The following is a 16075-nucleotide window of genomic DNA, read 5'->3' as shown; positions in this document are numbered from 1 at the left end:
CTGGTGACTAGGGTCTTTCCTAAAAAGGACATTTTTCTCAGGTTATTTTCAACTTTTTGAAAGCTTCACAATATATGGAGATTAAACGATAACATTGTGTAAAATAGATCTGGATTTAGGTTTGATGCCTTCTGGTGATGCTTGCAAACTTGTATTTTTGCTTCCTTTGTATTGTAGCCTTTTCTGTGCTTGCACAAACATGTAAAGAAACAGACTTTTATACAGTTAATGAGTATATCTGAGGCACGAGCATGGAACCGTGAAAAAATGTTCTTTTAAATATTATTTATGTGATAATACAAGTTTTCTGAGGATTCTTCTACTCAGTTTCTGTAAAAAGTCTAATGAGAAATTGAAAGGAATTGATAAGACGCTATTTTATTCTTTCTCTTAAGGAACTTGAAGTGTCTTGGCTTCCAGGTGCCCTAGATTATCTTTTCACTGAGTTATAAACTTGTGTTTCATAACTGTAAATACTCAGTTGGCTCATATCCAAGAAGTTGTAGCCAGCAGGATTGCTCTTGCAGGAAAGCACTGCTTTGCTGTGGGGAACCCATAGAGGAAACCTGTGCAGCAGGAATGGTGGGGAAATGAGAAATGTAATTTAAGCTGCAAGTCAAGTATTCACCAAACTCATCTAGGTATGATTTCGAAAGGAAAAGGATGTAATTTAAGGATTTACTTGCTCCAGAATAACTCACCATTAAGAGGTTTTGTACACAAAGGACAGGTGAACAAAGTGAGCTTCTGTAGCAGTTTTCCTTATTGCTTTGTACTTTGAGTGATAACTGTGGAAAGGGAGCAGTTTACTAAAACCATAATGAAAATTCCCTGCAAGTACTAGAGCAGTGTGGTTAAAGCTGATGGCCAGAAAAGAAATTAGGAGAAGAAACAGACTGCCACATTGCAGCTGAGTTGTGTGTAACTGAGTTTGTAGACGTTTTTGACATAAAGGCAACCTTGTGCAAGTAAGTTTTCAAATGTAATATTACACACCACCCCCACCCCCCCACCCCGCATTACTTTTTTTCCTGAACAGAATACCACCACCATACACCTTAAAGGATATAGTGTTCTGGTTTGGTTGTAGGCAAAACGCTTAGGAAATGAGAAATAGCTGACAGTGTGCTCTGGAGAAGAAAGAATTTCTTGTAGAGAAAATAAATGTGAAGAACCACAAGGGTCATAAATTTTACTAACTGTTGAAAATACTTCTTACCAAGCTGTGTAAAATTTTCTGAGACTCAAATGGGCCTGAGAGAACCTGCACCAAAAACTTCAACAGGTCCTTTTTGAGAACATTGTGTTCTCATACTTCACTTCAAACTCGGGTATGTGAGCAGAGTGTAGCTTGCTCACTAACTAAGCCAGAATCGGGAGATGTTTTAAACCAAGATGAGGGCTTCATTTGTGACTTGTTTAGCAAGTTTGCTCTGACTGCCAAAAATTTTCCAAAGTTGAGCTAGTTTATGAAAAATATTTTCCTATCGTTATTGTGGATATGCCAAATATATAATTTATTTAACCCATTTTACAGATTATTAGTATTGCCTCTCAAATGAAGTGTATGCCATCGGGGCTTATATTTAGATGCTTATATCTAGATTCTGCAGATTCCTCCAGCGCTGTTCCAGTTTATCTGCTTAAATTTGCAGATACTGAGTAAATCTGTTGAGAAGGTTTTGTGTTTCCAAAAGCCTATTAAGAAATTCAGTAATGAAAAAATAAGTAAAAACCAAAAAAATGCTTTAAATCCATATATCTAAAAACAGGCATCCCCTGTTCCCCTGATGGGTGTCTTACTAGGTTCCGAGAAGGGCATTCATGGTATAAAGCTGGTTTGACTTTGTCAGATTCTTTGCTGCACAGTTTAAGCACATGAACAGAGCTGTACGTTTGCAACATGTTCCCCTGTGATGGTGAAAAGCGTAAATCCATACTGTTCCTGTGCCAGGAGACACACACAATTTTCTATCAAAATTCTTCCTAAGTGTATAGAGGCTGTCACACTGTTCTGCCCGTCTTCTCCAGCAAGTCTCAGCCACCACTCTGTTCCCTGCCACCTCTGAATCATTGCCAGTTTTTCTTGCCAGGTAGTTCTTCAGTCCTGCTACTTGGGATTTCTGTGAACTCCCTCTCTTGACCAGGTGCCTTTCTGTATGTCTCAGGAGGAGGGAGCAATCTAATGATCAATTAAACAGATTGTAGAATCTGAAATTCTTGATGAAGAAAATGAAAGCCAGTTGGTTATGTTTTAAGGTTAATACGTGACAATAATTCAGAATGTTCTTTAGTATATTTGATACTTGAGTATTTGGTGCAGGTAGCTGGTTTTCATTTGAGGAACATTAGCAAGCGAACGGTATCTGCAGCCTCGCTGCATCACAGCAGCAAACAGCAAACAGAAACTAATGTAAGTAACAAAAGTAAGCCACTAAGCTGTTTTTGTTGTAATGTATTAGTTTGCTTTTAGAGTTCTGAACTTCTCATATTTCTGACTGAATATTCCAAGACCTTGCTTCTGCAATTCTGTAAATATTGTGTGTACCTTTATTCTGGCAGTGCTGGATATCAACTCCACATTTGATGGAAAATAACTTTTAAATGTGGCCCAGATTTCTAGACTGAGGATCAGAAGATCTGATCTTTTTTTATGTCCAGATGGTGGTTATTAGTTATGATAATTATAATTTACAGAATTATAACATTCTATGAGAATGTCTGTAGGTCCTTGTAAAATGTCTTACTTGCTCTAACCAAGTTTCTTTCTTGTATTTAATACATCCCTATATGACACTTATTTAGAGGTACAGAATATGATGCCTGTATTCTTCTTCCAGATGAATTCTTACACCAGCTACATCTCCGGTTACCACTGCTAAACCACAAGGACTGTAAACTAACTTGCTCTTATCTCTCATCTTCTCTGATGATTCAACCTGGAAATATTTGTGATGTCTGCTGAAATCTCTCCCTAATGTGTATTTTCTTAATGATATCTTATAAACAACGACAAGCAAAACCCCCCTGTGTTCTGAGAAACTCATTACTTCATCTATTGGGACAAGAAAAACCTAAACCCATTTGGTTGTGTCTCCTACAATCAAAGTATTTGGGTATATTAAAAATGTAGGCATGTTTATAGAGTTAAATCAGTTTCCTTAAATAATAATTACATATTTTAATTAACTATATTTTCATACAATCAAATGATTGTATAATGAATTTATACTGATTACATACTACTTAGATTTTATTAATAACATAATTTACTACAAGTCAGTAGTAAATAGAACCATGGGATTGTTTAGGTTGGAGAAGACCTTTGAGACCATTGAGTCCAACTGCAAACCTAGCATTGCCAAGTCCACTGCTAAACCATGTCCCTAAGTGCCACATCTGCAGGTCTTTTAAATGCCTCCAGGGATGGTGACTCAGCCACTTCCCTGGGCAGCCTGTTCCAATGCTTGACAGCTCTTCCACTGAAGACATTTTTCCTAATATACAATGTAAACTTCCCCTGGTGCAACTTGAGGCCATTTCTCCTTGTCCCATCACTTGTTAATTGGGGGAGAAGAAACAGACACCTACTTTGCTACAACCTCCTGTCAGGCGGCTGTAGAGAGTGACAAGGTCCCCCCTGAGCCTCCTTTTCTCCAGGCTAAACAACTCCAGTTCCCTCAGCTGCTCCCCATCAGACTTGTGCTCCAGACCCTTCCCCAGCTCCTTTGCCTGTCTCTGGGCATCACATTTGCTAACTTCCAGTCCACTGGGACCTCCCCAGTTAGCCAGGACTGCAGATAAGTGATTGGAAGTGGCTTGGTGAGCACTTCTGCCAGCTCTCAGTACCCTTGGGTGGATCCCATCACACCTCATAGACTTGTGTGTGTCTCGGTGCTGTAGCAGGTCACTGACCATTTCCCCTTGGATTATGGGGGCTTCATTCTGCTCCCTGTCTTCCAGCTCGGGGGGCTGGGTACCTGGAGAACAACTGGACTGAGGCAAAGAAAGGCATTAAATACCTCAGCCTTTTTGTCATCATTTGTCACTGAAACAATTTGTCATGCTTTCCCCCCACATCCAGTAAAGGATTATGATATACAAGTTCAAACATCCTTCTCTAATTACCCTCTTAAATAATTTAACCTAAATACTTTGCTTTTCAAAAGTAGATGAAAGCCCAAAAGCCCAAAGTTTCCTTTGAAAGATTAACAAGGGCATTGGTTAACACACAGCTGCTCCAAGAAATAAAAGGGAGGAGATGGACTTGTGGTTGTGACAGGGGTTGTAGAGTGATAGATACTGGTGAAGGACTGCAATTATGTAAGAATCTGCTACGACAGGTGAAATAATTGTTGATTAAGCTGCGTGAGTGGCCAGTAGCTGGTCAGGCATACAGAAATACTTTTAGCCATGCATCCTTTCAGCTTCCATCGGTCTGGGACTTCTGGATTCAAAGGCTGCATCTCCACGTTAACAGCTGATGCTGCTTACTGTATGACACAGTATGAACGTTTCACATAAAATCTCATGAAAGGCCTTTAGTAAGTAGCCCTGCCATTCTTAGTGAATTTTGACTAAAAATAATCAGTATTTCCTCCAGTTCTGTACATGAGACAGCTGTATTGCCACCATCCAGGTAAGGCTGTGGACACTGTCTCTGTGTGTCTGTTGCTGTTAAAGGTCTGAACTCCCTGGGCAGAGCCTCGGATGTCTCATGAGCTTTCACGTCTGTATCCACCTTCTTACAATGTTGTATTTCTCTTTCATTGGAAGTGAAAAACTTGTGTTTCATTTCTCTGGTTTTTTTGCTTTTCCTGTAGCAAATCTTTGGTTTCATGTTTCCATAAATTCCTGATTGCATTTACTATATTTTAAAGTTCTAATTGTTCTTAAATCTGAGAAAATCCCAGTCTCTTTAAAGTAAGCATGACAATGTCACTGTTACTAAAAGTGTCTTTGAATTTCTTTTCTTTTGTTCTGTAAACACAGTAGGATCTTGACTCCGCAGAAGTCAGTGGAACTTCTGCCACCAATTTAGGTGGGCCTGGGATTTCCCCTGGAATATGTTAGGTACAAAGCTGATATTAAGTATGAAAATAGATTTCATAAGAGTAATCTGTCTTACAGTTTTTCTGTGAAAATAATAATTTTGTTTGATATTTTTTTAAAATTACATGGAGTGTGCACAATCGACACAATATATTTTAATAGCATAACGTACATATTGTTGTAATTTTGATGGGTAACTAATTCAGGAAGAGCTATAGAGGCTGGTCTAGTTGATAACCTCTTCATGAAAAATTTTGCAACAGTTTAGACAGATCAGGAGAGAATGAGTTTCTCTGACATCTTTGGTGCAGCTTCCCTGTTGCTTTAGCCATGGCTGAGATGATTAGTGGAGTTCAGGAGGAGAATGTCCACATAGTTTGTCCACAGGGCTGCTGGGTGATGCAGGCTGTGTGGTTTGGTGGCTGTGGTCTATGTACAGCCTATGGGGAAACATCTCCATTTTAACCTGAACAGCAAACGATGATTCAGTTTCCCTTCCAGTGGGAAATTGTTTTAGGAGCTACTCCATCTGTAGGAATAGTGAAAGACAGAAATGGATGCTGTTGGTTCCTGAGAGATTGTTAATTAAAGCTTCACAGCTCTCCAGAGGGCTCAATGGTAGGGGAGCCTTCATACCACCCTCTCTTCTGCAGGTGTTTTGTGGGAAGACCTTTGCAGAGCTTCTGAAGCTGAACATTGCCAAACTTGCAAGAACCCGAGCTTGATTCCAACATGTAAATCACTAAGAAAATGTGATTGATTACTTTTTAGTATTGGAAGCCAACAGATTTTAAAGATTCATGTAAATAAAAATACATTTGCTCAGCAACTTAAAATGGAACAAAGCCATTCCTAGGGCCAAAAATTTCTGTACAAAAAAGAGAGTTTTTGTACCTTCTTTGCTACTTTTTTTTCCTTTAGAAGTTAAGATAAAAGCTGGTGTTGGACATAAAAACAAATATTATAATAACCTCATCTGCAAAGCCACAATAGTTGCTTTTTTAGTAGGGTGTGGCATACTTTTGTAATGTCATACATGCAAAATAATTAGAGAAAACCCATTTTTACAGCCTCTTTTAATATATTGGATTAGATCAAAATAAAGATTTTAGTTTTTGCAGTGTATGGTTAGGTAAATGAGCAATTAAATTTGTGTTTACTTACAACCATAATAAAATGCTACAGTGCTTTTGGGATGTGAACCTGTGGTGTTTTCTCTGAATCTGTTTCAGTTGTGCTGGTGAGGTTTTTTTGTTTGCTTTTTTTTGTTGTTGTTGTTGTATTTTTTTTCTTTAGGAAGAGAGAACTGGAAGAGGTAATTCAAAGCTCTTGAAAACTAAGTTTAACTACCTGAATCACTTTGGAGTAGGTAGTGTTCACTCAGATGTTCTAAAGATATTAAAAGTTGAAATAGATGAATTATTAGTTATAGTATGTAATCTGACACTTAAAACTGCCTCTGAAATAGTGACTAATTTGACTAGTATCCACTTGTACACTAATAATGTACAACATTATTGTTAGATTATTTTTATTATATGATTGTTATATGATTATATGATTATCATTAATATCATGAATATCATTAGATCATCATCATTATAAGATGAAACAACAGGCCAACAGACCTTTTATATGTATAGGACATTCTAGTTGGAATCTTGAGAAATATGAAAGTATACAGTATAGTAAGAGTTATCACAGCTTTAAAAAAACGCATTGTAGTTATTAAGATCAATAGAGTGAGGGTATGTATTAATATGTATTATTACTGAAAATATCTTATGCCTTGTTTCCTCTTTTGTCTGTCTCTTTAATGTGAATTATCTCCCTCATTTTGTTTTGCAGTGTTAAATACAGCTCCTTTAGCCATTCCCTATAAAAGAGCCCCTCCCTCTGCTTAAAAGACAGAAATAATTTTCCCCAACTTTGCAGCTTGAATGCATTTTCTGTGAATGCAGCTGACCTAATATTGAACTCATGAGGGGACCTTGCCAGTGTCTTGTGCAATGGTCTGGGTACTCTTACACCTTCACTAGTCTAGTGCAGGTAGGGTGCCACCAGGTGAGCCTGGTTAGACTGTGTCCCAGCCTGAGTGGGTAACTAAGTACAGCGCTATGCTGTATGAGCCCTTTTGCTCAGGTCTTGGATAGCTGAAGAACCTTTGGTTCTGCTTTCTATGTCTGCAGGTGGGCACAGCCGTGGTAGATCTGCTCCATCTCTGGTATCTAACAACTTGTCACTGACATAGTCTACCCTGCCTAAATCCACCTAATGTCTAATTCTTTTTTCTTTGAACATTAATTTCCATAGTTACTCTTGTTTTCAAAATTTACGATCTGTCAATGTTGGGTAACTTTTTGACCCTACAAGTTGCATACTGAAACATTCATATAGTTCAGAGCCATGGGACATCAGCCATGAATGCTGAGGAGCCAAAGAGAAAACACAAGCTGTTGCTGTTCCATCCTTTCAGCCTTCTGTGGTGGAAATTGTTTTATCTGTCTGCACTGATCACTTGGGGTTTGCTTCTACTTGGGATACCACTTTTACATGTCACAGTCCCTAAATTTCCTGGATAGTGTTCAACACACATGCTGACCTTGCCAAAGCCAGGCAATGTAAGTTCAAGAGAGAGGTTTCAAGGAGGATTGGTCAGAATTTTTATATTTTGAGGTTTACAGCTTTTCATTATGTAAATTGCTTGTCTTTTTTTTTTTTTTTTAATGTTTGGGCATCAACAGGCTTGCAGTTCCTTATTTTATATCTTGATCTTTTGATTCAACTGTGTTTGCAGATACTCACAATTTGAAACAAGACCTAAAATTTCTTCTTTGAGGTGAAATTGGTATTTGAGCACTTGCATCTTCTTTTATTCTGTCTTAATGTCATAATCTTTTTTTGTTTGACCCCTCACTCCCCATTTCTGTGTATAAAGAAGCTCAGGAATTTTTGTCACATTCAGGTAAGTTGATCCCGAGATCACCTCTAATTCTGCTCTTAACACTATATTCAAAGAATTCGCATTCTTTTGATCAGCCCTGAACTGGTCAGGCAGTTGGACTAGATGATCATTGTAGGTCCCTTCCAACTGAAATTTTCTTTTCTGGCCTATCCTATGCCATGCCATGCCATGCCATCCCATCCCATCCTTTTCCCTCCAAGATGAAATACTTTGGCTTTATTTGTGTTATATCTTGTTCATAATTTGTTTTCTAAGTTATATTATTTGAATGAAAAAATAAGATAGCAATAGTTTTACAATAAAAAAATCGGGATTTGTCTACAAATTTTATCCATGTACTACTTCTTGCAGGCTATTGCAATAGATTAGTCTATACTGTAATTGCAGGAGGCTTTGGGCTTTCATCAGTTTCAGTGGGAGTTCTATGAAGCCCTGACGTCGAGCCCATATGAGCCATATGGGTCCTACCTTCTCTATCTGCAGTACCTGCTTCTCATTTATTCCCTGCTTTGTGTGTGGAGGGGAGGGGTTATAACAACTTTTAAAGCCTAGTTTAATCTTTCATGTATTTTAGGATCTTGATAGCGCTATAATAGGGAAACGGAGTTTGGAGATGGAGATCAGAAGCCTCCAAGATAAACTGGCTACTAACCAGAAAGATCTGGATACCTCAAAGCGGGAACTGCACAATGTGAAGAAATCTTTCAGTGAGCTGGATGGAAGCTTGAAGAGCAGCAGAGAAGAGGCCAGGACTGCTCAGAGCTCTTTAGTGGCTTTTAAAGAGCAAATTGCTACCCTGCTCAGCGGTGGATCTGCGTTAGTTAAACCTTCTGAGAAGGCCATTTTGGAAAGGATCCAAGAAATAAATTGCAAGGAGGAAAGTAAAGAAATAGTAAGTCACCAACTACTGCACTTGCCCAATGCATGTGCTTATTTGGATCCTTTTTCATTAGAGTGTCGGTTCCCTCTGCTTAGGTTTTGAAATTACAGAAACCTTTAATTTTGTTGTCTATTGATCTGAGATAATAGGTGAAAAACATCTATGTTTTATTAAGTAGGAAGAGGTCAGAAATGAAATTAATAATAGATGTTGTTAACAAGAAAAGATATGGACAAGCCTCTCAAGACAATGGAATTTGGTTTCAGTGCCACTTAGTGGACATCAAAAGTGGCTGTGTGGCTGCTATAATTTAGTGGAACATGTGAGCAAGTATGGATTTGCTGCTACAATAGTGACTTCAAGGACTGATTGACTTGTTTCTCAAGGCAGACATAATTGATGAGTTGCCCCAGGAAACTTCTTTCCCTCCAATCCTCAAAACCTGCACCTGAAAACAAAAAAATATTTTTATGTTTACAGTTAAATGTTGTTGAAACCATAACTGTTCATCATTCAGGACAAAGGCAATGGGAAGGCAATAGGAAGGCAACTGGGTATTCTAATGTTCTGGCTCAAGGTGTTCTGGCTGATAGTGTTTGCAGAGGTATGTCTGCATGTACAGGTAGAGAAGGACCAGCTCAGGAGGAAGGTGAGCCAGAATACAGTCTCACTGATGTCAGTAGCCTGACACTGCACTGAAGTTTCTCACTTGCTTACATGGGCATAAATTAATTTTGTCAGTGAGGACTATTATACAATTAAAGGTCACACACTAAATCAAAAGCTGTTTTCACTAAGCCACCAAAAAACCTGTGTCCTTGCCACATTTTAAAATTGTAGCATCTTCTGTTGATGTGATAGTTTTTTATGTTAGTAAATGTTTTCCTATTCTGTCCAAGATTGGAAATAGCGCTTGAAAATATCCCAGTGTGTTTTGATTAAACATTTTGTTAAAAACTACAAAACAGCTCCCCTATACCAGAGAATTAGTATGCCAAATTTCAGTGAAAACAAGCTTTGTGAAAATTATTCGCATTTGAAAGTGATTCACTGAAATGGAAGCATGGCAGCAACTTTTTAATGTAGAAACTCTTTACAGTTTTGCTATGTCATGGAGTATTTGTTTCTATAAGCAACACACTTTCAAATTGAAATCCAATGAGAATTTTATGTGTGTATGTGTCTGTACTATTTGGTGTTTTGGCATACAGTTCACATTGTTGAGATGCCGATTATTTTGAGAACTGCTGCGAAAGGGACATTTAAGTTGACTGGTAGCTACTGAGTGAAAAGGTTTTGCTCCTGGAAATGATTTCAGGGGACCTGCTGCTTTTGTAGGATTCAGTTGCAGCCAAGTCCATTTGTGTGCTACACTGAGCAGCTGTTAGTCTCTGTGGATATACTATGGTACATTCCTAGTGCATGCTGCTTAGTTCTTATTGTTCCTGATTCTTTAATGTTATCTTTACATGCTAGGTTGCCCACTTGATCATCCTGTATACTGGTAGTATTGGGGAGGATTCAAAGTCAATCTTTTCTTGCAGATACAAACTTCTCCAGCTGCTTGAGAGGAATGTGGCTGGTTCTCCAAATAACAGCATTGATTTGAGAAGTCATGTTCTGTTAGAGAACTACTGTAAAATATACAATAATAAATTCTTCTTCTTCTAAAAGCTGTGCTTATTCTTATTTTAGAGGTGAAGAAACTGATGCCCAGAAAAACAGATATTTTTCCATAACAGTGTTAAAATTCATTTATGTGGGTGCTATGCTCTAACCTCTCTCTCCCCCTCAGAAAGACTTGTTGACTTTTCCTGTTGACTTTTGCAATGGAAAACAACTCCCTTTTTTGAGGGGCGTGTGTCTGAGGATGGAGACAGATTTGGTTTTCAGAATTATTTTTATGAAAATTAAATATATGTGCTAAAAGGAAGCCTTTATTACTAAGACAGAGCATGTATCAGCTCCAGTCTGCTGCTGCCTAAACCTTTGCTTTGGAATTAAGATGCTGCTCTTACAGTTGCCAGCTTTTGTTTGTTTATTTTTGTATAGTAAAGGAGCTATGACAGGTATATCTAGAATAGCATTCTGCTTCTGCTAGCAAATGCAGCAATTGCCTTCTATACTTCTAGCAATACTCCCCACCCAGATGTCAGTCTTTTCTAAAAACAAAAACGTAATTGGAGCTCTGTTTCCTGAACCATAAATATTAGCTTTAAATTTAATATTGCTTGGTGAATTTGGTCATTGTAGTTGAATGATGAATGATGATTTTGTGGATCATTTTATTTGCTAAATATGTTAAGTGGTGAAGCTTTAATGTTTTACTGCTATGATTCGTTTGGAAAAAAATTATTTGCATGGCTCCAAAGGGAACTATAATTACTAAAGCAGTGCTGGCACATCTATTCTCAGAATTTCTGCATGAAGATTAGAGGCTTTGGAATAACAAAGCAAAAAATGCCAATATTATACACCTGTGAATCTGTTTCTAACAGGACATGGACTTTGTCATCAAAAAGTTGTTTTATAGTGAACTGTTTTTCTTTCTGTAAATCAGAATTAAAAAAAATTTTCTAAGCTTCTATTTCTAAGGAATATAAATGTTGATATATATGTGTCAATCAGATTCCTATTGCATCTCTGGGTGAATTTCTTTCCAGGATTTGGATATAACATCAGTGTTAGGCTATGTATGCTTTACTATCAGTCAATCAAGAAAAAAGTTGTTTATTCAGGTACTATTTCTTATAGACTTTTTAGTAAACTGTCTGGCCTTAAGTAAAAGACCCGCAAAAGTGAGTCATTAAACTTCTTGGCAGGCTAAATTAGCCTGTGGTGTTGCTGGTGCCCGAGCGAGCTTGTTTCAAAACAGCCTCTTTGTGGCTGCAACCCAGCAGCAATGCCGACAGCTGGGGATATGAATCCAGCAGCCAGCCAGTACCTTGCTGATGGAAACTAAAAATGTGCTAATGAATGTGATAATGTATAACAAGAGGATTACAATTAGGTCTTTCCTTTCCCTGAAGAAAGATTGTTTCATTTTTGTCAGGACATAGCTGCAAGCAACTTGCCTTTGCAAACTTCATTAGTGGGATCAGGAAAAGACAATGCAAGAATCTGGGAGAAAAAGAACCCTCCCTGTTTGAGTGTTTTGATGCCTTCTCTAAACAGGTTTTCGTGGTTCATTTTTAAATCATCACTGCAGCCCCTCTGGGAGTTTTGTGTATACACTAGAGGAACTGGCAAAATGTTCATCTTTACATTCGAGCCTGATCAGCTATATCTGGTTTACCTCTGCACATGCACCTGTCAAACAGAGTTGTGAAAAGTTTAGATTTTAAAAGACTTGTGAGAAAATCATTCACTGCAACTGCTATATTTTCTGTGAAAACTGAAATGCTTTTGAAGATTATGTCTCCTAATGATGGAGATTTTGGTATCTGAAGGGCATCTGAGTGAGTCATAATCTATATACCAACCCTTAGCATTAACATCAGCAAAAAATTTTAATTTCATTTTAAAAAATATCAGCTTATACTCTGACAATGTCCAGTGATAGGTATTCTATTGCAGGATTAAGAAACTGCTTTGAATCAGTGTCCTAATGATCGTTTCAGCAGTTATAGTAAGATGCGTATCGTCTGCATATGTTTGGACAGCTCTTGGGTGATACTGTCATTTATTACTTGTAACGTACCAGAGGGGTTCAGGGACACCTGGAGTCCAAGGCAAGCCAGTGTTGCAGTTCATACAGTGCTCAGCTCTGGTTATGAGGTCTCTGGGTTCAGGTCTTTTCTGTTTCACAAGTTTTGTTGCAGAACTGTAGCAGCAAATTAAATTCATAAAGTCAAGTTTCTGTTGACTACCTACAGCTGATCTGATTGTAGATGATATTAATCTTACCAGGTTTTGTCATTGCATATTGATATACCAATATCTTAAGTGCCAAAATTTATTAGACTCTACTCCAGCTCCTGTTAAGATCTCCTGTTCTTGTTTCTTAATGATTTATGGCAATGTCATAAACACATTTTTAGTTTTAGGGATTTATCGATTTTATCCTTCCGAACAAAACATTTATGTGGAAAATAATTTGGGAAATTAAATTAAACATTGATAAAAGCAGAATAATATATGTACTGACTTAGGGCTGACCAAGAAAACCTCAAACAACTAGAATGTGAGAAATCAGGAAAAAAGTTGAGAAAAAAATGAAAACCATAATTATGCCACTCTATAAATCCATGACTGCTGCATTCTGAGTAGCACACATAGCTATGATAATTTTGTTCGAAGAAAGCACCTTCAAAAAACACTGTGAAGGGGCATGAGAGTGTCTAGAGGCTTCCATGCAAGGAAAGGCTCAGCAGACATGAACTTTTCAGCTTGGAATGGTGTGTGTTATGCATAAGGCAAAATACAAGTTGTAAGTACCATGATAAGAGATGTGGCAGCTCTAATGCTTTTCAGCTGCTAGGGAAGAACATTTGTACTAGCTGCACATGTGTGTGCATATATGGGTACGTATAAAACAGTGGAACTTTAAGATAACATCTTACCAAACCAGAACAGTACAGCTGATTGTCAAGATAATACTAAGAAGATGAGAAAATTAAGTTGTTATGTTGGAAAGAGGAAAAAAAAATTGCCACTAGGATGTGAAGGACCTTCTGACTTCATCGTACATGCTGCTTTTTTGCACTCATCCTAAGTCATCCCTATGCCTGTCTCTGTGACTTTTGGGCTGTTGAGGGAAATGCCCTACTGACTGCACAGCTGTAGCCCACTTTCTGTTCTGGTGTGCTGTGGGGCTCGACCTGGTGCTTGCACATACCTTCTTAGCACAAGGAAAAGTAAAAGCTAGAGCACAAGAGAAAAATAAAAGTTCAGGAAAATTTTACTTAGGCTTATTTAGTTTTATATAGATCTGTATTATATAGATGAACCCTGCTGTCCCCAAGGTAGGAGCTACCACTGGAAATGAGTATTCTGTAACACAAGAAATAAAAGGTCTTAGTTTGAAATTATCTGGTAGCCACAATAAAACAAAAAGCAGGAGGTGTTTATTTGCAGGCTGGCTGATCAAGCTGCACAAGTCATTGGCACAGGAAATTGTGGAGATCAGAACTGCAGGACCGAGAATGTCGCTCTTTTAAGTCACTGGTACAGGCATGGGTGGGTAATAAGGGTGCAACTCTGCTTTAGCAAATCCCTGAGCTGATGATTGTCCCTAAGCCAAGGATGAAGGTGACTCCAGAAAGTTCTGGAGGATAAACAGAATTTGGTAGTTTTGTGGTCCCACCTTCTGTGGCATCCCTCCTCTTCTTCTGTTTATGGACATTTGAGGCCTGTCAATGTCACATGTGGCTGGGCTGTGCCCAGAGCGGCTCTGCAGTCTGACAAAGGGGCTCTGGGTTCTTGGGCAGCGGAGCATCTTTGCAGGCACATTACTGAAAGCTTTTTTTTCCCCTGCTGAGTGATACAGGATGCAGCAAAGCATAAAATGTGTGTGGCTTCTTGCATTTTTATTATTGTTTAGTGTTTTCTACCACTATATGAGCAGCAGCAATTTCTCATTGTTTTTTAGGCAGTTTGGGTGCAATCTATTGTTTGTAGTTAATTGCAGCCTAAGTTGGAAACCTTTCTGTGCCATTAAAATTAATTGGAGTTTTGTGTGCTTGTTATTAATTTTATATTTATATTTATAAATATTTATATATAAATATAAATTTATATAAAGCATAAACTTCTTATATTTATATATATTTATATTTATAAATATATTTATATTCATTTTATTAACAGGAAGCAAACAGATGCTTAAAATGAAGAGACTGGTTTGAGATGAATGTCTGAACACTGAGTTACAAATGCAACATAATTAATTATGTAACCAAATAATTATATGACAGTAAGAAGAGGAGAGAGGGAAAGAGGGAAGCAAGCAACGTTTTGGCTAGAACTGTCTTTCAGTATTTGACAGTAGTATAATCAGATGCTTTCAAACATTTGATTATATAAGTAGTTTACAATTTAAAATCCATTACATTATATGTAGGTGTTGCAAAGTTAACAGTGTAGAGCTAGAAATGTTTTCATAATTGTTAGTCTGGTTTCTTGTTATGAGATTTTATCCTTTTAGCTTTGGGCTCATGCTAGATTACAGGGTTATAATTTTTTTTTAAGCAAAATCTTTTAGTTAAACACTCTTTAATAGTTAACAGTTGGGAAGAACTCCTCTGAGACTTAGTTATCCATATCTACATTCTCACCTACATGTTGCATGCATTTTCTAAATAATTTACCTGTTTTTTCCACTCAGATCTTTGATAGACTAGTGATTTTATTGGCTTACTTTAAAGAATGTTCATTGACCAGGTGTTGCTGGTTTGCTAACATCTTTGGAAAGTTTGTGTCTAAATTAGTTTGTATTAATTTTTAATAATATTAGTCCCTTTTAGTCAGTTGACTCATTTTAAATACAGTTTCTGCTCTTCACTTTGGGTGTCTCACATGTCACCACTTCTGTCATTTTCTTCTGGTGGTTACAGCAGATTTTTCTGTCTTTTTAAATGCATACACTTTAAAGGTAGATATTTTACCCTCTTTTTAATAATTTGAGGATGCATCTTTCATATCTTTCTAACGTTTCTACACCTGCCTAACCCCATATGTTTTGTTGGTTTGCTTGCTTCCTAGATGGTATCTCAGCTTGAAACCCAAATAGCTAAATTGACTGAAGCTTTGGAAAATCAGACCAGATTGCACCAAGAAGCTCTGGAGAGAAGCAGGAAAGCTGAAAAATGTTCTGAGACTTTCCAGGATCAACTGAAACACTTGGAAGAGGAATTACTGTCTGTAGATCTGATGCAAGATGGTTTGAAGCTTGAGAAGCAAAAAGTAGTTCCATACATTATTTTCTTTTGCATAGAAGTCGTTAAAGACAGAGATATGACTAATTGTATTGCATTGATCAGCTGGGTATTACAGTAGTGCAACTAACGCAAATTAGCAAAGTCGGGCGTCATCTATAAAGTAGCAGTATCTTTCACCAACAATTCTAGCTGGAAAAAGTAGCTAAGCTTTTGAGTTCAAAGTCCCTTTAACACAAAAAAACCCCAAACATACCCCAAACCCCAGATTAAGTTCTCTGTAAATAGATCAGAGGTCCTCCA

The 16075-nt window shown here is 37.6% G+C and overlaps 1 protein-coding gene across 6 annotated transcripts in view; it reads left to right on the top strand.

Annotated features, from left to right (window-relative positions):
• CCDC170 (coiled-coil domain containing 170) overlaps positions 1 to 16075 on the top strand; it is a 46263-nt gene that overhangs the window by 17582 nt on the left and 12606 nt on the right. For all 6 annotated transcript variants that reach the window (XR_005104972.1, XR_005104971.1, XM_037392570.1 and 3 more), the window contains exons 7-8: positions 8592 to 8909; positions 15600 to 15800. Coding sequence is in view for 4 of the 6 variants with exons in the window: in XM_037392570.1 (XP_037248467.1) it covers positions 8592 to 8909; positions 15600 to 15800 (519 nt within the window). In the remaining 2 variants the exon portion in view is untranslated. The remainder of the gene's footprint in view (positions 1 to 8591; positions 8910 to 15599; positions 15801 to 16075) is intronic.

This window comes from Falco rusticolus, chromosome 6 (genome assembly GCF_015220075.1).
Source record: "Falco rusticolus isolate bFalRus1 chromosome 6, bFalRus1.pri, whole genome shotgun sequence".
NCBI lineage: Eukaryota > Metazoa > Chordata > Aves > Falconiformes > Falconidae > Falco > Falco rusticolus.
This window is presented reverse-complemented; position numbering and strand designations above follow the sequence as displayed.